Source organism: Triplophysa rosa, linkage group LG14 (assembly GCF_024868665.1).
Source record: "Triplophysa rosa linkage group LG14, Trosa_1v2, whole genome shotgun sequence".
Taxonomy (NCBI): Eukaryota; Metazoa; Chordata; class Actinopteri; order Cypriniformes; family Nemacheilidae; genus Triplophysa; species Triplophysa rosa.
The window spans coordinates 16,368,728-16,392,922 of NC_079903.1; the positions used below are offsets into that span (position 1 = coordinate 16,368,728).

The 24,195-nt window shown below is 37.3% G+C and overlaps 2 protein-coding genes across 6 annotated transcripts in view; one reads left to right on the forward strand and one right to left on the reverse strand.

Moving 5' to 3' along the window:
• Nucleotides 1–57: 57 nt before the first annotated feature.
• Nucleotides 58–3,568, reverse strand: serpinh1b (serpin peptidase inhibitor, clade H (heat shock protein 47), member 1b). 2 transcript variants are annotated; one of them, XM_057351071.1, is made up of 6 exons: nt 3,438–3,511; nt 2,569–2,616; nt 1,516–2,107; nt 1,330–1,428; nt 1,017–1,249; nt 58–927 (listed from the first exon to the last, which is right to left on the reverse strand). In XM_057351071.1, exons 2-6 carry the CDS (start codon nt 2,572–2,574, stop codon nt 625–627), a joined length of 1,233 nt encoding a protein of 410 aa, XP_057207054.1. In that variant the 5' UTR covers nt 2,575–2,616; nt 3,438–3,511; the 3' UTR covers nt 58–624. The 2 variants fall into 2 exon arrangements, with proteins under 2 accessions (XP_057207054.1, XP_057207055.1); XM_057351072.1 differs by lacking the exon at nt 2,569–2,616 and having other exon boundaries at nt 3,438–3,568.
• A 3,880-nt stretch (nt 3,569–7,448) lies between these two features.
• gdpd5b (glycerophosphodiester phosphodiesterase domain containing 5b) overlaps nt 7,449–24,195 on the forward strand; it is a 40,813-nt gene continuing 24,066 nt past the window's right edge. For all 4 annotated transcript variants that reach the window (XR_008964291.1, XR_008964290.1, XM_057350864.1 and 1 more), the window contains exon 1: nt 7,449–7,752. The gene's annotated coding sequence lies outside the window, so the exon portion shown is untranslated. The remainder of the gene's footprint in view (nt 7,753–24,195) is intronic.

The following is a 24,195-nucleotide window of genomic DNA, read 5'->3' on the forward strand; positions in this document are numbered from 1 at the left end:
TATTTGTACGAGGAAAAGCTCTTTTATTTGAATCCAATACCTAAACATTTGAAAAAATGAGAAAAAAAGTTTTTTATTGGAATTTATTGGAAAAAAAACATTAAACAAAATGAAAGTGAAAAGAAAAAAATCCATATCGTAAACACTTATGAAACAACCTAACATGACATAATTTGACATATTGAAAGGATTGGAAGACAGGTTGGACAACAGAGTTCTATGTTGTTGGGTATAAGTGAAATCTACCAAATGAGCTTGAGAAACGCTTCAGACATGCCCTCTCCCTTTAAACGTTAAAGATAAGGCAAAATAAATAACACTACACAGATGTCACATGCTCATGAAGAAAGGTTCTACAAGCGCACTCGTAAATTTCACAATACCACATCCTAACGTTAACAGCACTACGCTTAATATAAGCATAGTATGTGACTGAATAATCTACATGATTGATGTCAAATGATGGCATACTTGTAGGTGATATGGTGAAAACCAGCTTGTTACATTTTTTTCATTACCCAAAAATTTACTTTCTGAACTACAGTTCACCATACACGGATTACTCACTGGAATGTGCAAACCATACGATAATCATCACAAAATTCAATTAAAACGACTTGGCAACTACAATTCATCTCTCATTTTGTCACCCTTGGGTCGAACCAGCCTGCCAATAAATAGAATGGAGTTGGTCTTGTTGTCTTTCACAAGGAAAATGAAGGGATGGTCAGCATAGAAGAGCTTGGGATTCCTGATCTTCTCACTGCTGTAAATGCTGGCGTCAAAGGGGTTTCCCTCTGTGTCCCACTCAAAAGAGGAAGCATGGAAGACATTGGCAAGGTAAAGATCCTTCTTGCCAGAAATGTTGGACAGATCCGCCTTAGATTTGTCAACAGCTTCGGTAAGACCAAGTTCTCCGAGATGTTTCTGAAAAGCAAGATCAGTAATGCATTTAATATACTTTGTAGATACATTTCAACAATTTTTCGACCTTAGAGCAAGTCAAGCATATTCACCTGAAGGTCATGGCTGACTTCCAAGCTAACTTTTGGCAAAGAGATGGCGACGGCTCTCTCCTCAAGATGGCTGAGCCAGGTGTCCACCTGTTGGCGGGTAAGCAGTTTCTCCAGCCTTTCCAGAGGCTCCACATGGTAGGGCATGATGAAAACCATGCTGGACTTCTTATGTGCCAAAGGCATGTTTAGCACGTAGAGCTTGTTCTGTGTATCATCATGGAAACCGTACAGACCTGAAATGCAATGATGGTTGGGTTATACGCTAGTTTTTTGTAGGCATGTTGGTTTTGGATCTTCAAGCGGTTGGTTTTACCTGTGCGGTGCATCATGGGAACAGAGATCGTGTGGGAGCGAGTTACCAGGAAACCACGGTTGTCAACCATCTTGTGGTGAAACTTCTCATCCCAGTGGGCTGTTGCAGATCATAACCACAGTTCATTAACATCCTTTATATACAGACATCTTTGAACTTTTAAGATAAAATAACAAAAATACTTACGTTTGAAGAACATGGCATTGACGATCATAGCCCCGTCTGTGTTTTTCACATCTTTGGTAACTTCTGGCAGCTTGCCATCGGTTGACTTGGCGGCCCATTCGTTGATGGAGTTGATAGCGCTTCTCTTGTCGCGGAAGTTGATCTTCGAGTGTTCATAGTTGTAATGCTTCTTGCTATTCTTCACAAAGTCATCCGCAAAGCTCACAGAGCTGGGGCCATAAAGCCTGTTGTTGATTCTCCACGTGACGTTGCGGGCCTGTGGGTCGCTCACCTCCTGGAGAAGCTCGGACAGACCTGTGTGCAAGTGGTCGTCCCTTAGGGAATCAGCCTTCAGGAGGCTCTTCACCTGAGAGGCGGTGGAAGATTTGCCGCCCATGGCAACCATGCCCAAAGAGGAGGCCACCACCACAGGAGAGATGAGGATGTTCTCGAGGTTCTTCTCTTTGGCGACATTGTGGTAGAGACTGAAGGCCAGGTTAGCGCTGGTGTCAGCCATAGAGGTTGCATGGCTACTCAGCTTTTTGTCTTCACCGGAGACGGCCACGAGGCACAGAGCAATAAGGTTGGACACCCACATGCTTGCAGGGAAAGTCTGCAGGAGAAAAGTGAAAAGCGATTGTGAGTGCACCAATTCGACATTTTAAGTATTCTATTTCTTATAGTTGTATGTGTCTGTGTGAGGAGCGATAAGATCCACGGTGTTTGCTTGATCATGGGTTTTATATCAGTTTTACTATCTTCATATTGTATTTTGATTTAAAAAATGTAAGCACCCTATGTTGGTAAACTTACAGTGAGATATTACGCCTTCAGGCCATGTTTTTACAGTAGGGTAAAGAAAGGCAACGTCACCAACTGGCATTGGCTCACCAGAATGCGCTGCTTGACATAAGCCTTTCATTTGTACATTTAACTCTTAAAATGTGAAAATATCTTTTAAATAAAGCTAATTTGTTATGTCACATAACCATTAACAAAGTAGCTGGTAAGTCTGCATTGTTTGTGTCTTTTTTCAGTTTTTTTGTTTGTTGCTTTTTTCATCATCTTGGATACCTTCATAGGTTTTCATACTCATAGTTGTCAACGATTGTGATTTTCACTCTGAAAGAAAAGAGGTGTATATAGATAATCTACACAAAAATAATGTTTTATATATAGTACAGTTGGTAATGTTCAAAAAAAAAAGTGACTTCTTTACTTCTCGGATCTTCATTTAATTACGCAAATAATTAAAGAAGAAGTTTGAGAACTCTATTGCTAGTTTGGCACACAGAGAAAAGAAAAGACATGTAGAGTCTTTCTATTAGCTAGAAGATCTTAGGGAGAAACTTTGACCAATCAGATTTGCCACAGTAGAGCCTTGTCTGAATTCCAGAGGAAACACAGATTTAGATCTAGCAGCATCAAGCCACTCCCAATGGAAAAGATTTATCAACCTGTATTAAGTTCAGGAAATTCTGTATCTAAATTATAAAAAATAATCTACCATTTCAGATTTGTAATTTTAGCCATGTATTAGCCAATGAAATTGCACAAATCAGTACATGAATAAATGAGAAAATAAAGAGTTGATTAAAATCATCTATGCAACTCTCAACACCCATGACTCCAATAAATCATGATATCCTGTATTTTTTTTATCTTGGTAACTTTTGTATAAGAACCTATGCGAAAAAAGAAACAAATGAAAATGTATAACAAACAAAAACTAAAAGTCATAAAAGTGATCTGATTCTCATAAAAGTAAAAAAGAGCAAACAACCTCAAAGTGGATTTTAAACACTTCAAAATGGCATGCAGTTCAATGGTAAAAACAATCCTAAACATCTTGGAATTAGCTGTAATAAGAGAATTCTCTTTTCCCCTTTTTACTGCATTCAAAAGAGAAAATGCAGAAATGAAAGCATTTATCCAAGCATTACCTTGGACAGCTGTGCGGAGGCGCTCCTCTTCTTATCTCCGATGCTGCTTCGGTGCAGAAATGTTGCTTGCAGATGCCTATATATACTCGGTGAAAGAAACTTCTGGAAGCTGGTGCAGGAATATTCAAATGAGGATGTTTGAGCCTTCCTGTGTGGAAGTTGGGAGAGACCTCCCACTGGATCAAGTGACCACAGCTTTGAGGAAATTCCACCTCTGCTTGGTCCTAAAGCCTTCTAAAATCTGCAAAACCATATGCTAGTTTCTACAATTAAACTGCTGTTTTGTTCATTAAAAGTATTTACAAAAATGAATTTTGGCATAAAGTGTGTACATTAAGGGGATTGTGGCTTGTCCCGTGTTATATTTTACCACTGAGCCTCAGACTTGGTCTGCTGAGTTGGCAATGTTTTGAACAGAACAGAATGAGCACTTTATCAGTGAAAAGAATCTTAGAAAAAGTATGTGAACTGCTACATAAACAGTAAAAGTATAAATTAAATTGTAAAATAAAGTGTGTTTTTTTAACATTCCTTCTGGATTCTTCTTTCGGGGATGCACAGACATGTTTCCCAAGCTCCCATCCTCCCCCAAACTCTGTCACGTCAAACTGTGGATTCTTTTTTAAGATGTGGGTGTGGTGCAGGAATTGCTGCTTAAAATGTACTTTATAGTATTAAAAAAGATCACCACAAAATTCAACAAAACACTGCATTATGTTTAATGCATGATTTTTGTTAAATCTTTTGGTCTAAGATACATATTCACGTTTTTCTTTAGGCAACTTGTTATGTAAGAATAGCCAAAACCTCAACCCCCACTCATACTTGAGTTATGCATCCAAAAATATGCATAACTTAAAAAATATTAATAAAAGCATTAAACACAAAACCATTTTCATGTTAATCTTCAAAAATCTGAACCTATTAATAAAAACAAAGCTGTCATGACTCTTTTTTAATAAAAGATAAAAGTTTCCTTTAAGTAACTGAATTTCTGTTACATAGAGTTCTACATGTTTGAAAGACACAAGAATGGGGGTTTTGTTCATTGACCACCTTTGTTGTGGTATGTGGTATGTGCTTCTCAAACATGCACCACTGCTGTTAATGACAATCTGGTGTTTACAGGAGAATCTTCTTAAACAGCTCAGTTCCTCCAGCTCTTCAGTCCTGCAAGTGTCAGATTTACACAAGTGTGAAATGCAAACATCTGCCTAAATGTGCTTAAGGAACCTCAGAAAATCTACACAAATAAGTGAATTATGGGCAGAGCTAAGGGGACTGCAGAGGGGCTGTGCTAAACATATGATGTAAGACAGGGTTACTTCTTATATGCTGATGTAACTTTGTGCTGCATTGCACGTGCATTTGTTTTTATTTATTAAAACAGTGAAATAAGAAACTGTAGTTAGATCAATCTAATCCATTGCAAGCAAAACTGTTTGTATAAAACAGATTTATTTACTTCAGGCTTTACCTTTTCCAAGTTCATTCTAGTAATGGTAATTTAACTGCATTGCACAAATCAATTATTTCTTCTTAGTTGATCTGACCCTAAAGCCTCTTAGTTTTTTAAAATAGAGAAATAAACATTTATTGTAAGACGGCCGGATTTCTCAACTGATCATATGTGCTTGCAAGGAGCGAGGCATTTACAAGATAAAAAGATGTATGACGTTAGAAAAATTAAAGAAATGAAAGCTAAAAAACAAATAAAAGCAATCTCTTACATAACTTGAGCACAGATGGGATCCTATTAAACATACTTTTACACTAGAGGAGCTACCCGTTTAACCCCAGGCCCTATACATTCTTGCAATGGCCTTGTCAAGTCTCCCATAAGAAAGACGAATCACAAATGAGGTTTAGTAAATATCTCAGTAATTTCAATGAGATTAAATAGAGACCCAAAAATCTCACAAATGTCCCCGTTACAAATTCAGAAGAGATCTCAACAATCACAAACTCACAAAAGTCAATATTATTGAAGATATAAAAAAAGTTATCAAAAATGATTTTTATCAAATTTACCCAAATCCAGATTATTTCACAAATACCATCTACATTCTGCCTACAGCTTTAAACTCTTATGCTCTGTTTCACAGACAAGTATTAAAACTAGATTAAAATGAAAGTTTGACCTGTCTTAACTAAAAATATATTGTCCTGACATATCTTAAATATACCAGTGCCATTGTTTTGTCTCAAGATGCACACAAGTAATGTTGTTATCTGGCTGGCACTTAAATATCCTTATTTAACTAAGGCCTAGTCCCGTTTTAAGATATCCTTGTCTGGGAAACAGCCCCTTAATGCTTTAACAATTATCTCGTTTCTATTTGTCCTACCAAATTTAAGAGACATTTGTGACTAAAGTTGATACACCAAGGAGATCTACACAGCAGTACATACATGCTGTATAGACTGATGTGGTCTACATATTAAACCTTAAAGACTTAAAAACTATATTCTAATCGCGCCAGTAACTTAAATAACCTGGTGCCTCGGTTCAGTTGTGCATTAGATCATAAACATGATTTTGTCTCTGTCATAATTAAATAGAAAAGTTTTTGACCGTATGAGAAGCAGTGCCCTCCAGTGGCCAGTGGCCTATGGCTTTAGTCTGTTGCATTAATGAACAGGAGTGGATAAGGAGAAATTGACAGTGCCCTCGGTCACTCTTACTAATTGAGGCCACAATGAAGTTCTCGAGGTGTTAATCCTGTTTCAAAGGTAATTATTTAGATAACTTCGCCGTTGTATTCGGAACAAAGTTATAAAACTGAAAACGTATTTTTTAGCGTCGACCACTAGATGGCGAACAAAGAAAGCAGTTGTGTCATACAGCCATTGGCTTCTGTAGACAATTAGTTTCTTGCATTTTACCCTGGTTTTCAAAATGAAATTACGACTTTTTAAAAATACAAATTGAACCTTTTGTGTATGTTCCTTTTAGCAGACATTTGTATAAAACGGCACTTTTAGAGACCTTTCATGACTCTTATATGATGAGTAAAGGTGCACGCATTTCCACAAATAAGAAGGTCATAGAAGGGGAAAATTCCTCATAACCACATATGTGTCACATTAGAGAGCAGCAATCCGTCAGCTTTGTAATGGTACTGGCAGGGCTGAGTTGTTTGGTATTTGAGAGGCCTCATGTTGTATCCGTGGAGTCCAAATATTTTCTCAAAATGTTTATCTGTTTCCTAGTGAGTTATACTATGTTGGAAATAACATCCACTATCTAGAGTACATGTAATCTAATGAGTCAACTCAAGTTGACCAACACTCAACTGTATCAAAATGTTACAAGTTAGAATCTGTTCAGGAAGTGACAATGCTTAGATTTTCAACTTATTTGTGTAACGTAAAAGCAGTGACTTAGTATTCACTACTTGCTCTCAGACTATTTTTACAGTGGAGTTTAGAGATAAATGAGAAGTTGGGTGCAGTGAATAACAGATGATAGGTGTCCATTAGATTTTTTACAGGGGCTGAAATGTCAGGGGAAGCAATTATCCTGCAACCTAGGCAAACGTACCCACACACAATTACTCACACTGCTGAGGAGCACTGAAGTTTGTTTGTGTCTGTGATGTAAGAACTATAGCATCTAACTTAAAGTTTAAAAATGTGTTACACCTTAAACTACATGCTGACAAAAGCTCAACAGTCCAAAAATACATCTACATATCTAGCTATTTAATGCAGTGTTAGCTACCACTACCTGCACAGCTGAGGAATCTTTTAAATGTCATTTATATTTTAATGTAAAATTATAAAATGTAAAAAAATGAATAGAATGCCAGAATTAACTATGCAATTTGTTTAATAATGTAAATATGCAAACAAATAAAAAACATTGGACAGTAGGGAGCAAAAACGTTTTTCATATTGGACAGTAGGGAGCACAATAAGACAGAGCACCAGTTGGCCACGCCCATAATTTATCAACCCCGCCCATAACCAATCGGTAGTGCTGCTACCGTCTCTCTCAGTACCACACTTACTGCCATAAGCGCGTGACCAGGTACATCGTTTGCTGTCAACATAAAGAGCCAAAAAGCAGAGCAAATAAACAGCATTTTTATACTTCAGATACTTTTTATTGTTTCTTCAGTCGCATCTCGCATTTGGGAGCCAGTATTTTTTTATATTCTCTTATACTTTTTAAATATTCATCGACTGAGTGCTTGTGTCGGTTGAGGGTTACCTGTCCCGTTATAGGTGTGGAAGAGACGCGTAACGTTAGAGGAAACGTTACTCAAACTTCACCTGCTGAAACACTAGAAGGCAAACGCGTCTAGAGAGGGTAAGAAAATGAGTTTAAAATCTATGGTTTTATTGTAGTAAAACTGTAACAGCTATGGTTTTGTTCCCGGATTTGATTACCGTTTGTATTAACATAGTTTTGCTACAAATTCCAGGTTGAACTATGGCGAGACAGTTGTAAATTTGTTTAACTGTGGTTAATGTTGTAAAACCACGGTTTATTTTCGCAAGGGGTGCTCTTTCGTTTAAATGATAAATAGATACACTATTTTGATGGTAAACAAACCACTGAATGATAACTGTATTGTATTAATATAAGGGCCTTCGTTTAGAGGGATACTTCACCCAAATGAGATCTCAACACCCATTGACTACCATTGTAAGAAAAAAAACAATGGTAGTCAAAAGTGCCCCAGAACTGTTTGCTGTCCTACATTCTTCAAAATGTCTTAATTTGTGTTCAACAGAACAAACAAGTATTTTTCTACTATGGGAGTCAATGGGTGTTGAGATCTGTTTGGTTATAAGCATGATTCCAAATATCTTTCTCCATGTTCATCAGAACAAAGAAATTTATACACATTTGGAACAACTCGGAGGTGAGTAAAAAAACAGAATTTTCATTTTTGGGTGAAGTATCAATAGTTTGAATATTAGCCAATTGTTGACACATTTTGAAATTCAAATCTTGATCCTAAATGCCTTTATGATGTGCAGGAAATGTACTGAATGTTTTATATAGCAGTTTGAATACAAGTCCACATTGACTTGTACAGATTTTGTAAACAGGATTGTATTGTTTGTTTCCCTACACCTGGCACGCTTACGCCCGTTCGTGACATGAGCGCATCTGCTTCTCCCTCTGTATAATGCAAGCATATGGCACAATGTGCTTTAACCAAGCCAGGCATAGTCCTGAATCAAAACCCTTACTCTTGGAGTAACCAACCGTATCCATAACTATCTCAAAATCTTACTGCATTCCTAACAGTGCGTGGGTCCTGATTAATAAAAGATTGGTGAATAGGAATGTTGCTGCATGTCCAACAAAAGATGTTGATTAAGGAAAATATTCTGCTTTGGTGAATTCAAAAATCAGATTGTTGAATCTGTACAATCATAATGTACATCAGATATGCTCAGCTAAGGGTTGCCCTTTGACCTGATAGTTATTAATGTATTATGCAAGGTATTCAAAGTAAGGGACTCACATATGTCCATTAGTATTTTATTCATGTTGAAAGACCTTTGTGTTGCCACTACCAATATAACTTTATGAGCTGTTTTTCTTTTTAAAATCATAAGCCTCCTCTTATGTAATTGCTGTCACAAAAGTGTCATACACATCAGTGAATAAACTCTGCTTGAATTTATACTGCCTTGTTGCCCTCTAAAAGCATTTAAGAGAAAGCATCTGTTAGCCGACTATAAAAAGAATCACTGCTGCCCATCTCTAAGGAAACAGGGTCTCCGTTAATCAAGCATGGAGGGTGTAACGTTAAATTATCTGTCCTTATCATAAGAGACGAATGATGGGGCACTTTTGACTAATGGTGATGCTGTGAGGTGACCTCTTATTATTGTCAGACTTGTGAGAGTTGAGCCATGTGCTGTCTATGGTTAGTCCACACCCCCCTCCCACATGTCAAGGAATAATGGAGGAGATTTTGGGACGCAATGCTCAGTGTTACATCATTAATGGACCAAATGACATGCACCCTATTAAGAAACGGCATTTGATTGGGCAATGAGCATGCTTTGAAACTAGGGGCTGGTGGCACAAGCTACATAAAACGTAAAATGAATATAAACATGGTTTGTGCCAGGCAACCACCATGTGTTTTGTGCCAGTTATTACTAGCTGCGTGGAGCATGAAACTGATCAAACGAGTAGCTTTATTATACTGTCATTTGCTTAAGGTAGCATGCATACATTTAATTGTAAATGTAAACCTTTTTGCAAAGTGATGTGTGTAAAATCTGGGTCAGGTCTGAAGCAAAACCAGTTGAGAACCATTGCATCACACTAAACACTGCATGGCCAATGTGATTCTTGAGGCGCATGTTCAAAGCCGCCCACTATGTGCATTGGCTGCGCATTCCCTGTAGCCTGACAGATCATGGAACCTGTGCTTACTGCCTCAGGGTTTAAAGGGGTCATATGGCGGAAGTACGTGTTTTTCTGTGTTTTTGGTGTGTTATAAGTTGCCCATGGATGTATTAGACACGTAAAATTGCACAAATGAAAGTGTGGGAACAAAAGATGAATTCTATCTAAAAGCGAATGCTCAACCAGACTTGCCTGAAACGCCTCGTGTCACCACACCCCGGCGAATCTACGTAACTTCGTAACATGATTTGACTAAGACCGCCCAAATCTACACGTAGTTAAGGTGGGCGTAATTGTAAATCTCATTGTATCGCCTTGTCAGTACAATTGCTTTGGAACCTGATGTTCCGAATATGGTAAGAGGCGTTACATTTCCGTGAAATGCTTGCAGTATTTGACCAATCACTACGCACTGGTGAACTGGCCAATCATAGCACACCTCGCTTTTCAGAGCGATGAGCTTTGTAAAAAATCTGCACGTTTCAGAGAGGCGGGGCAAAGAGGAGATACAAACATGCACGGTATGTGGAAAATGCAACGTTTTTTAAACTTTAAATGGTGTATACACATTGCGTTACATCTAAAACAAACAATAATATTCGTTTTAGCTGTGCAATATGACTCCTTTAAGGTCTTGAAAGAGTTAAGTCTATAAAGACCTACAGTATGTCTGCATGCCCTGCATGCCTTTGTCAGGTGCTGTTCAGAGAAATGTATCAGCACCTACTGTATGATTAAAGTCCGGTGCAGAAAACAAAATTCATCTCACCAGTCCCCTGGACTTCATCACTAGAGTTTGTTTTCCGATTTGTTTTTAGACCAATCTTGTGCGTTCAGCATTAGCATTCAAGAGGGGCAGTGGGTTCAGCTGGATGGAAAACATGCCAAGCCCAGCATCTCTCTGTTTGGACAGAGTAAAGCCATCTGAGCACAGTATGTTTATCCTGGTTTGTTGTTAGTTGTGATCTGTCCCTTGTGTGGAGGAGGAGTCAAGTCTTTCATTTTTGTCACATGGCGTTTCATACATGCATACATCATAATGGATTTTTTAGTCTCCAAAGATATTCCACGTTTGTGTTTACTTGTATAAAGTGTGTTTTGGACGTACTTGTATAAAGTGTGTTTTGGACGAAGATGATACAGCCTTCGTAACACAACCGGGAGAAGTGTAGTGTAGGAGTGAATTCTAACCAAAGAAAGAAGATTTACAGTCAGTCTATTAGTTGGCTGGGAAAGAATGATTATTTACAGAGCATCCCTGAGTGATGTGATGTCTTTAGCTCCATTACTTTATTGAATAAATGATGGGGGATTGAATTAGCCACAGTTGATCTTTTAAAAACGTTGGTTTTCTACATCAGCACCGTGATGTATGGGGTGAGTTTGGATGCCTGGTGGTTCTTGTGCTTCTCGCTTGCCTATAATTAAAACCATGTTGCCTGACGTAAGCTAAACAGGGCTGTACGTTAACTTTTTTGCACATAGCACCGGTGCTACAGAGTTTTAAAGTTTTGTAGCACAGGCCAAACAGTTTATGCACAAGTATATGTCTGTTATAATGTTTTAAAAAGCACAAGTGCAGGTCATCACATAAAGAGGACATTAACTTTATATAAATGGATAAATTAGGGCCATATCATTTTTAGTTTAACCAAATTCGTTTTTCCTTTTTAATTTTTCTGAGTTTTGCATTTTCAATGCTCTAATCACATATCTCCATAAAAATACTGTATACTATAGTATTTACTACAGTAGACTGCAGTAAAATTCTTGTGTACTATAATATTAAGTATAGTAATGATCAAATATACTAAAGTATACTATAGTGTTTACTACAGTTTATAAATTTACTAAGTTAATTATTTTATCATCTGGTTCAAATTAATCTGACTTTTATTTTGGCGGGTGGTCGCGAAGACACTTGATCTTCAGCTTGTTTGACAGTGGCTTCACACAAACAGTGAAACGCTCGTAAAATAAACTTGGAACAACTCTGTGGATGAAGTTCATGTCCTTGTATAGTAAGATACATACAAATCCACGAGTGTCACGCTGGTAACATGTTAAAGTGTGCAACTAATTCACTCATAGACACGCAGAACAAGCAGATATTTAAAATAGTAGAATTCTGCTTTCGTGTTTTCCCACATCGCACAGATCATGGGGCTCTAGATCAATGGACTCGATGCAGCCGGAAAACAAGTTTTAATCGCAAGATGAAAATAAATAGTGGTGCGCCATTAGGCCTGATTCACAGTCACACGGTTTTAGATGCGAAATGTGAATCGGGCCTTAGTTAACCTCACACACGAACAAGCACAACGACAAACACACTTCACACAAAGACTCTGTCTAATGCACCTGTCAAACTGTGTTGCACACGTGCTACACTATTAAATTTATTAGTTGAACAGACCGATTTATATATGTCGCACTATACAGCCCTGCTAAAGCAATGTAAGAGAGAGACAGAGAGAGCTTATTTGACTGTTGGGAACTGACCATATTTGTCCATGCTAGTTATTTTGGAAAAAGAATTGTAGTATTGCAAAATGGAAGAACAGCAATTGTGACTGTAAATATCGACCTCTAAAAGAGCAGCTGCAGTTCATTTTTAAAACAAATGTCCTTGAGCAAATGACATCCTTGCTTTGTCAGTTGTGTTGTTTTGGTTTGTTTTTTTTACCTTTTTTTGTACTCCGATAACACCGCCTGCTGCTTTTAAGTAGTGCCAGAAAGTAACTAAAATATTCTGCGTCCACAGACACCGAGCCGGTCTCATCCCTGTGACATCCAGAATCATAGAGTGTCTCCAGTCTCTATTGTAACTCTTATAATTACACTGATAGGCATTAGAAGTGTAAATTGTAGGTGGTTGGTTTGTGCGAAATGTGTTGTATCAGTTGTCGCAGGGCTGTTAATAATGTTTATTTTAATAAATTCTTTGCTAAGGTCGTGAAACAACTGTCATATTCACCATTTGCCAATGAGTATCTGTAACTTTAAAAAAAATATTGGAATTGAAGAGTACATATTACGAGATAATGTAAATTACATTTCATGTAGGGCTGCTCGATTATGACAAAAAACATAATCACGATTATTTTGGCCAATATTGAGATCCCGATTATTTAACACGATTACTCATTAACTTTTAAAACAACATAGAAAATAAATAACTTTGCTTTTAAACTGTGAATTCAATTGAAAAATAAATGTAAAGAAATAGCACAGCTGAACCACTGTAAAAGAAGGGGGTGCGCTGTGGATTTATACCACGAGAAAAGAGAGGATCCTTGCAAAATGGAATGTGGCACAATAATCGTTTTACCTCGATTATTTTGTTTTTGTAATTGTTGAAGCCAAAATTGACGATTACAATTAATTTTCGATTAATTGCACAGCCCTAATTTCATGCAGTGTGTAATCTTGCCGTGTGTGAATGTGAGCAGTCTGCAAAACTAACAAAGTTATTGGCTTGGAAAAAGGGAGTCGACTAGGGCTGGGCGATCGTCCCAAATAAGCATATCACGATAGAATCTCATAACAAAGAATCTCGATCCACGATCTGAATTGAAATACAGGGCTGTACTTGAACTTTTTTTGCACAGAGCACTGTTGCTACAGAGGTGTAAAGTTTTGTAGCACAGGCCAAACAGTTGTACAGGTAGCACAAGTATAAACATCTGTTATCATCTTTAAAAAACACAAATGCAGATCATCACATAAATAGACTGGTTAACAACAAAGGACATTAATGTTATATACAAATGGATCAATTAGGGCCATGTTATTTTTAGTTTACCCATTTTTTATTGTTCTGTGTTGTCCTTTTTTACTATACAATAGTAATATATTTGTCCATATAAAAAATACTGTAGTAGGCTATCCTATAGTATTTACTAGGCCTATATTAAAATGCAGTGAAATTCCTAGATAATATATAGTATTTTTGAACCTTACTATAGTAAATATTAAAGTATTCTACAGTTGATCAATTTACAACAAGAATACCACAATTTGCTATAGCAAATACTATAGAACGCTACAGTTTTTTTTTCATTTGAGCGTTTAGGTTAACCTGTGTTCTATTTTGACGTGTGTAGTTCAGTGACGATAGTTTTTCTCAAACAGTGAAAACAGTTAAATGCACCTGAAATAAACTCTCAGGGCAACTCTGGACACGATGTTTACATCCTCATACAGTGAGACACATACAATTCCATGAACGTCACGCGTGTAGCATGTTACACTATGCAACACATTCACTCACACACGCAGAACCGGCAGATGACAGATTAATAGCAGGATTCCGTGTCCGCATCACGGAAATCATAGGGCTCTAGTTATAGGCTATATGGACTCAATGCAGCCTGGAAATGAGTTTCAATCGCAAAACAGACTAAAACTGAGTAAATTAGCGGTGCGCCATCGTTTAACGTCACGCAAAAACAAGCACAATGACAAACACACTTCACACAAACAAGACACTCTGTCTAATGCACATTCACTTGCAAAACTGTGAGACCTTGCAGCACAGCGAGAATGATTCGAAAGCATACAGAGCTCTCTGCTCTCGCTGTGCTTCAATGTCATACGCCAATGGGTCTGTGCAGCGCTGAATGATGTCGAACACACCTCTTATTTTAGATGACAGACAAGATCATGATCCTCGCGATTCCGTTAAAAAGTGGATTGACAACGCCTTCAAGATCGATCGAGATTTAAGATCGTCAGATCGCCCACCCCTAGAGTCGACTCTGAATCACGCAAACGAGTCGTGCCCTCATCCGATTCGCGAACCGCCTCGGATTTACATCACTACATATAGTTCCCGCCTACGTTTTGCTAGGACTGCCCATGAAAACTTCACTCTTCTCCCCCAAACACTGTAGCTCGTGAGCCTCATTCGCGGTAGACCAATCACAGCAGACTATACCATCTGACCAATCAGATCAGAGTAGGCTGGCGGAAAGGGGGGATTAGACACATTATTCGTCGAACAAATCATTTGATAGTCAGTCAAGAAGTAAGGTAAGAAAACACCTTGTATGTACGTAAAATTGTTGTTGGACACTACATAAACCAAAATAGGACCTTAAAAATCAAGGAATATTTACTCTTTAAAGGGACAGTTCACCCAAAAATTAAATTCTGTTATCATACCCACCCTCGAGTTATTCCAAATCTGTTAAAAATGTCTTTGTTCTGATGAACACAGAAAGATATTTGGAAGAATGCTTGTAACCAAACAGTTCTTAGCCACCATTGACTACCATAGTAGGACAAATGACAATGGTTGTCAAAAGTGCCCTAGAATGCTTTCCTATAAAAAAAAAATATTCTTTTGTGTCAACAGAACAAAGACATTTATAAAGCAATTTTTCCTACTATGGAAGTCAATAGTGGCCAAGAACTGTTTGGTTATAAGCATTCTTCCAAATATTTTTCTCTGTGTTCATCAGAACAAAGTAATTTATACAGATTTGGAACAACTTGAATTTTCATTTTTGGGTGAACTGTTCCTTTAATATATTTATAAACAAATACATGAGGGTAAAGGCAAACTATATTGTAGGGAGTAACGCATTTCTAAATGTTTAATTTTGTTCTGTGTGCCTTAAATTCATAAATCTATCCTTAAACTGTAATTTTATATGGGGTGCTGTGTAAAAGTAATAGAAATATTGAAAAATGTTTCAATCTTGTGTGATATTACCATAGTAATATACAGCATATGCCATATATGGTCCTTATTGTGTAAGCTTTAAAGTGTTTTATTGTCTGATCCATTAACATGATTGCAAGTGAAATCTTGTTAAATGTAATTTACTTATGAGACTTACAGCTTCTGCTGTCACCTCAGGGCTGTGGTGGCCCTGTACGATAGCGATTTAAACCCTGTCGCTAATTTCTAATTGGTTAAACTAATGGTGTTACAAAACTTTCCCTGTTGGGTCTTGACAGTGTGTGTCTTCTAAAGAGACAGCAGGTAAAACGATGACCGAGCATCTAACACCTGTGTTCAGGGCTACCTTGGCTTACACAATAGAGGAGCTATATTTATCCCAAATCTAGTACGGTGCCGATCAATCAGCATAAGGCCTTCCTTCAAGTTCCCGTGGCTCAGCATTCTGCAGATTTTTTTTCTACTGAGATGTTCTGTCCTTGGCCTGGAGGAGGAGATGAAAACTGTGTGCTTGATCTGTCTACCCAAGAGGATAAATACCTTCAGTGAATGAAAAACGAATAAGGAAACTTGCAGTACAAGGCAGGTTCTTAAGTTGTTCTCTGAGATTATGGTAGCCATTATTAACTGACTGTCTATTTGTCATTTCATGACAGGAAATGAGATGCATATTTGTTTTCAATTATTTATGAGAGAAATGTGGCACCAAGCATGTGTCCATAAACCAGCCTGTAATTAATTTAGATGGTGGAGACTGTTAGAAGATGTACCGATAATAAACTGTGCTTCAGTGTTAAAATCCACCGAGCATTTCCATCAACCTCTTGCATAAGAAATGAATGGGAATGACATATTCAATTATTTTGTAGGAAAACAGCTATTTTGTTTTTCCTAAGAGCCCATTAGCGTGCAAAGCCGATCAATAATTAATTCTTCATGCTTGAAGTTTGTCTGTCTAATGATTTCAGTTTTTAACGCTTGCAAACAGTTCTTTCTTTGTTTTTTTTTGTTTATACATTTTCACAGCAGTCACATTGTTGCAGTAGAATGTAATTCTTAAGCATTATCTATTGGCTTATTTCCAATGTCTTTGTCTTGACAAACATGTAATGACTTGGTTGTAGACATTGTCTGTTTGTTTGTCTGTTATATTTGCCCACAGCTTTATAAGGGTTACCAAACATTATATAAATACACATCAGTAATTTTGTGCTATGTCTGCATTTTACAACCCTTGAATTAAGAGATTTCCACATCAGCATTTTGCTGTGCATTAGCATTCAGAGCAGGCTGTGCTGAAGTTGGTGCATAACACCTTTCTTGGATAAAATTGATCGATGTCTGAAATCAAACAGACATGCGTGTTTTTGTCAATTTCTGTCACCAAGAATAAACCTAATTGAGCTTGAGCTGTTTTTCCTTTGTAATATTTGCTTGGATAGAGTTTTATTCAAGAAGCCTAAGGTCAATGCACACAGCAATAACTGTGTGAGGATCAATAGTTTTTTGTTATAATGCTGTTTTCGATACCATTGAGACATCAATCTCTTGTGTGTGTTATGGATACTGGATGTGGACTGGATTAATATTGGTCCACCAAATGCCAGTGGTTGTTGAGTTTTGTTGGGTCAGTGTGGTGTCCCTTTTGGTGTTGTTGTAGTGGTGTAAAAATTATAGCCATGTTGTCAAATTCCAAATTCAACAGCCAACATTAGAATTTAAATGAAATAATTTTCTGAGGGTGTCCCTAATATTCATGTTCCAAATGTGGGTGAACAACATAAGAGTTGCTAAAGACTAGACCATTCAATTTTGTGTGTATATTTTTTTTACTTTTGAATAAAACAGAACACAAAATTGCAAATTGTAGTTGGATGGTCTTCCATTCCTTCATTTATGTCTACATTGGATGGCGTCAAGTCTGAACTCTGTGTGGTCATTGTAAATTCCAGACTGAAATGTTTTAGGACAATCGGTCTAAATCTGTGAGGTAACACTCCCCTCGTTATAAGGGAGGTTTCTTGCTAGGGATTTGGCCTTTTTAAGTAAACAGACGCCTGGAATATCTTTAGCTGAGAGGGAGGTATAGTGGAGATGCTGGCGCAGCATTGGATTGAGTTCAATTGGGAGGAAGATGAACAAACAACCTGCTAACAAACAACCTGTCAGGTCATGACAGAGTGTCATTACTGTACCCTTCCCCCGGTAATAAAGATGCATTGGTTGATATCTTCAAAGAGATTGAGAACAGTAACAGTAAAATACATAGGTGATATACTTTGTGACAGACTCCTTGGACATTAACCTGATTTTTTCTTTAAGCACTTGCTATATTTTTATGTAAAAACAGAACAAAAAAGTCCTTTATTTTTTACAATGTCAACCAACAGCTTTTCTATTTTGTGTATACCGTGGTATGTAAATAAATGGCCAAGGGTTTCCTGTGTGACACAGAAAAAAGGAGAAAGATAAACAAACAGGTCAAGAGGACCCACAATTGAATCTATATTGTGGTATATTATTATCGTGAAATAACATTATGATACCATTGCTGTGTTCCAATTCGCAATGAAGTCAAAGAGCAAACACACACTTTTTGTCTTTAGTTTGGAGACAGAGGGAGTGCACGAGCTCTCTGCTCGCTCTTTCCTGCACTTATCACAAGCGCGACATTCACCAATAAATCACATTAAATATTCAAATAAATCTATGGCGGGGCAAAAATTCGTTTTACGCACTTGCACCAATTCGACCGGGTGAAATTTGACCTTGCACACCCCCAAAAAAACGATTGCATTTGCGACCATTTTGGTCGCAGTCTAGCGCCCTGGTAGTGTGCTGACATGAGTATTCTCAAAGTACCCCGATGGTCTACTGTTTTCGTTGAAAATTCGAAGTGTGATTCCATGGACACTTAACGGCTGATATTACCCACAACTCACTGCGAGAGGGCGGAGTTTAGTGACGCTCCACTACATTAATAAAATTAAATAAAAGATGCTTCGCTAAATTAATAAATGTACAGTAAGTATACAGTAAACATTACATATGAAATAATGAATAAATAAATACCTAAGTGCAAAGAAGAGATGTATTTTGAGGCTTGTGGCAGTTCATTATCATATTGTCGTCTAGGCAACAATGTCCACTTCCGTTTTGCATTAGTATGTCCCAGTGCGTGTATACAGTTTTGCTACTTACTAAAATGTATATACTTTTCCATAACAAAAACAGCACATACTTTTAGTGCATAAGTAGGTGAATTATTTGTCAAACATCCCACCCCTAATCTGAAGGCAAGCTTAAAGTGATAGTTGAAAATTCTGTCATCATTTACTCACTTGTCATTTTAAAAGACTTTCTTTCTTCTGCAAAACAGAAAAGAAGATATTTTGAAGAAAGTTGGTAACCGAACAGCACTGGCCCCCATTCACTTCTATTGTATAGACTAGAGATGCAATTTTCTTGGCCGATTCCGGTTTCCAATTTTATTATAAGTGAAACCTGGCGATTCCAGTTTGCTATCCACAAACTAATTGACAGTATATATAAAACCGTATTTACTTTTCTTCAATGCGAATTTTTTCATAATAACAAATTTGATTTTCATAAGACAAATTATTGAACATTACAATTTCCCCAAATTTCCCTAAATGCAGTTCTCAAAGCTTCATTAAATTACAGGATCTTCTCTCACCTAAACAACTCTTAAATTGAAGAACTCTGTGACTAAAAAAAATATTTTTATAGAAATAATACAGGTAACTAAACATATGTCACTTAATTGACCCTTTTTTCTTTTGTACTCGTCTCACAAAAGTCTAAGATTACAAGCCTATAAATAAATTAGTACTTTAACTTTATTCTTGTCTGTTCCTGTTCATGACACTAACATTGCTTTATTTTCTGAAATGTAAAATAAATTGTCTTTATCTTGGGTCTGTAGTATTAAAAGAAGTGGGTTAGTTCATTTTAGCTTAAAATGACTTAAGAAAGTTTAACGTAAGAAAAGCAATCCGGTTTAATGGAATTTGCGTTGGTTTTACTGTTACACAGAGTGAACGACTTCAACATGAGTTTAGCATGTGTCAGAGTTTTTTAGCATCACTGTTAGCATACACAGTGCAGTCAGTGGATATGAGAGATGCGTGTCAGTCAGCAGAGACTCGCGGTACGGTGGACCCACATGCGAGTACAAACGTCGCGGGAAACAGAAGATCGGCTTGGAATCGGCAAGACGTGAGACTGACCGGCAGGTCACCAGTCCCTGCAGATCATTTGAAAAACCGTCCGATTCCGGTCTCTGACCGGTCAATCGGTACATCTCTAGTAGACACAAAAACATTCTTCAAAATAGCATCTTTTGTGTTCTGCGGAAGAAAGTCATACAGGTTTGAAATGACAAGAGGGTAAGTTAATTATGAAAGAATTTTCATTTTTGGGTGAACTATCCCTTTAAGAGTGTGAAACGTGTCCTGTTGAGAAAAAAAGTTTTTTATAATCCTGTAAATTGATCAGCTTTGGCATCTCTTGCCACAGAATAATAGCTTAACGTCTGCCACCTTTCCCTTCAGCAAAGACTCTATATTTGTCATTTTCCGCAATTGTCTCCTCACTTGTCAGAGAGCAATGGCAGTAATTTGTAGTGCATCAGTTTGAGAAGCCCTTGTTATTTCTTTGACCCTGGTACACTGACATCTTTAGTAATGGCTCACAGCCTTGTTTGTCTTCAGGACGTAAACTCACTTGTATCCTGTTCCATGTATTTAAAACATTCAAGACACTGGATGTAGATCATCTCTGATTTAGCTTCCTTTCTGCTTAAAGGTACAATGCGGAATGTTTTGTATGATCTATTAACAGAAATGCAATATAACATACAAAACTGTGTCTTTAGATGTGTATAAAAACCAGAGGTGGACAGTAACGAAGTAAATTTGCAGATTTTTTTAACGCAAATCTGGCAACTCTGGGATCTTCCCCGCTAAACTAATGTAAACGTTGGCGCTGCTACACCATTGATAGCGCTCTAAAAAGGCAAATAGACCATTAAAAGACGAAAAAGGCACATGTTAAAGTGTGGTGTAATCATCTGTGGGTTACGATCAGTCAAAGATCGTTGAAACATTGTGATGAAAATGATCGGCATAACGGCTAAACGGTAAATAAGCATCACATACACCTTGAGCTACACGTGTGCGTTAACTTCTGATCTGCTGCTATATCATTTAAAGCGATTTGGAAAATGAATGATGTTTTTACTGAAGTAACTATAGTTGAAGTATTCCTGTATAGCTGTATAAAAACAATAGAATCCTGCCCAAAATACAACATAAAATGTAATGGATTTAATGGTTATAATGGGAATTGTACTATGGATACTTGTTGTCTACTTGTATGTGATGGATTCTATTGGTGGGATGGTAAATCTTATTGGAATAAAACCCAAAACACTACAAAGAGGAATTTAATTTAAAAATCTCATTCTAATTAAAAAATCATTGTTTTTTTTTCAGCAGTGATGGTATTTGCAGTAAAACCACAGTATCCACAAATTTACCATTTTCTATATATAGGAACCATACTCCAATTAATAATCTTTAGTAAAACCACAGCAACTAAAAATACCATAGTTTCATTATACTAGCTATAGTTTATGTTTGTAGTTAAATTATGGTAATACAAATGGTAATAAATCCAACAAACACGTGGCTTCTACACTTTACAAGAACCTTACTACTTACTGGTAAATTGCTGCTAAAACTGGTTAAGGGAATATACAAAATAAAAGAACACTGCTCATAAATACATATAGGCCTAGGGGGCTAATGATGATAATTAGGCTAAATGATCATACAGGATTATATCTAAACGAAACATATTTGTGCTAAACATATAAAGCTCTTAAAGGAGTTGCTCACTGCAAAATTTGCCCCCATTGACTTTCCATAGTAGGAATAAAAACTACTATGGAAAGTCAATGGGGGCAAATTTTGAAGTGAACTACTCCTTTAATACAACTGATACTGTGCGCTACTCAGTGTATTCAGTAGGTTGCTTCAGAGGCATAAGGTATACGACAATAAAACAATGCACAACTGACATAAAGGAAATGTACTTTTAATACTTGAGTACTTTTAAAAGCACGTACTTCTGTACTTTTACTCAAGTAAGAATCTGTCTTTACAACTTTTACTTGTAGTGGAGTAATATTTGACCAGTAGTATCTGTACTTTCACTCAAGTAAGGAAGTTGTGTACTTCGTCCACCTCTGATAAAAACCTTACGTAATGAAAAGTTAAGTTTTTCTTACCTTAGAATAAACCAGTTGTATCTACATAGGGAGCGGGCCTATCTACATGGAATTTGTTATGTTGCGCAGCCATGTTTTGTACAGTAAGCTCTAACGGACAAACAGAGCGCGTTTCGTATATGTTGGTCTTCTTCGTGTGATTTTTTAGACGCAGCTTGCTTCATCACTGAATTGAAGATGCACAAAGTAGTAAGTCGTAGTACAGAGAGGAGGAGGAGTAGTCGTCGTCTAGCTGAAGCAATTGATTGTTCTGTCTTAGAAGTTTTGATAAAATGGAGGACCATGCGTATTGTGCACAAGAGCCGACAGAGCGTGAATCTCTGTCATCAAAGAAGCGCAAACGTGATGCTGCCAGACGAATTAGAGACAAACGGCGGCAGAAATCCAGGATAAACATCGGTGTATCTATTACCAGATGGAAGGCACTGTTGAAAAACAAATGTTTTCAAGGCGACGCCGAAGTTGCCTGTTTTCTGCTAGACTGGTAAGATAATTCAACATTTTCAATGTTTCCACTTTTTCAATGTTTACCAAACAACTGTTTTGTTGAAACGATAACGTTAGCATTTTATACAAATGGCCATATAACCTCCGAATAATAATGTTCTTCTGTCCCTGCGGTACGTACTCCGGTTGTTCCTGACTTTACAAAGGGGGAGACAAACGTCTACTAACTTACACCCAACTGCCTATGTCGCTGTCAGATCAAACGCTTTGAACAGCGTTGTTATTTACGATTAGCTAACTTTAGTTACTTCACTACTCTCAGCGTGTACTAGATAGCTCGCAAGAAATATATCTAATTATAAAATTGTAACAGTAACTTTTGCAATAGAATACATGTTAAATGATTAATTACGTTAATATATTGCCTTACCTTTGTAAAGAAACATCGTTGCTTGTATCACTGCTATCCGCTGTCTCAGTAGACGACATCTTTTTTTACTGTTGCGGCCACTGTCGTACTTCGAAAGGGAGATTCGTTGCAAAACTATAATACAACGCTAGTGGCTGTTGATTTTCAAGAACTTCGCCTTTAAGATCACTGAATGTTTCATTGATACTGTGTTTTTGCCGTAGGCTAAGGAAAGAGACCTCCTGTCTCTTCTGCTTTAAGTTGCTTAAGACTTAAATTGCTGAATTGTTTCCCCTAATGGAGACTGCTTGACACTGTTTTCAGGAAATAGGAAATGAGGCAGCAGAAAGGAGAATAATGTTCCTAAACTTGCCCATTTCTGAGTGAACTAGCTCGCATTAAAATTAGGATTATGGGAAATGCTGTGACTTTGTGTCTCTTGATGAAAGACATTCAGACAATTTTGTTCATCGTTTACTGTTGCTCGGATCAGTAGATGTAAATTTTAAACCCACAATTTCATTTGCAATGTCTAAAAGTGAATCTTAGTTCCTTCTGAAGAACCTGATGATTACTAAGAGAGCTGGTAAAAGTACAAGGTTGTGTAGACTTTCACCAGTGTCTGTCTATTAAAAATGTTAGCATGTTTTCATTTTCTGAAGGATCAGTTGAGACGAAGAACAGCTGACGACTGTATTTCATCACCGGTTCATAATAACAGTGACTAATCATAATTATTGTGACCTCCAGCATTATTGACTTTATAAACCTGAGCCATCTAATGTTTGGACGGGTTTATTAAATATACACAATGCACAATGATTTATTTTTATTTTGTGTACACAGAGTGTTTTGCATGTGTGCTTTATAACAGTATAAATGTGTGAACTTCCCACAATGAATGCTCATTGCTCTGATTCTTTCTACATTCTGTTGAGACTGTGCTGTAATCTATCCTTTCACCTGTGTTTTAGTGTGCGGCCAGATCAAATTAGCCCTGAAATGATCCCACCGGCTCTTCAGATTACTGTTACTTTTAGATGTGCCACAAACCCAGCAGTAAATCTACAGTAGGAGGTGCTGAATTATTCAGCAGTTCTTCTAAATGGATTCTGTCCTCAGCATGGGCGTGCAGTAACATCTGCTTGTCCTCAGTTAGCAAGAATTTACAGCCAATTTACGTTTTATTAACACAAAACACATTTAAAGCACACATTTTGTCATTTGGTCATAATTAGTACAACCTTGAAAATGCATTTTGAGCTTTTTCATATCTTTTTGTTTACACAATTACCTTGGAAGGACATGTGGCCTTGTTTTTGCTAAAACAGATTAGCCGATGCTTACACAACAGTGTCTCCCCTGACCTTCATTGTAGGTCATTGCAGGTTTGTTCTTTTTGAAATGAAAGAAAATGGAGACGTTTCACAACCTCTGTGTGAATGTAAGTTTTATTCCCTTCAGATGTCTTACACCGTGTCTACACCAGATGCAACCGGTCGCGCCCCATCCAGT

Bases quoted from the DNA above. Each gene is read 5' to 3' on its own strand.
- serpinh1b (XM_057351071.1), bottom strand. The intron at 1,250-1,329 runs GTAAAACCAACC...ATTGCATTTCAG, and splicing joins TCCCATGATGCACCGCACAG to GTCTGTACGGTTTCCATGAT. The intron at 928-1,016 runs GTGAATATGCTT...CTTGCTTTTCAG, and splicing joins AAGTCAGCCATGACCTTCAG to AAACATCTCGGAGAACTTGG.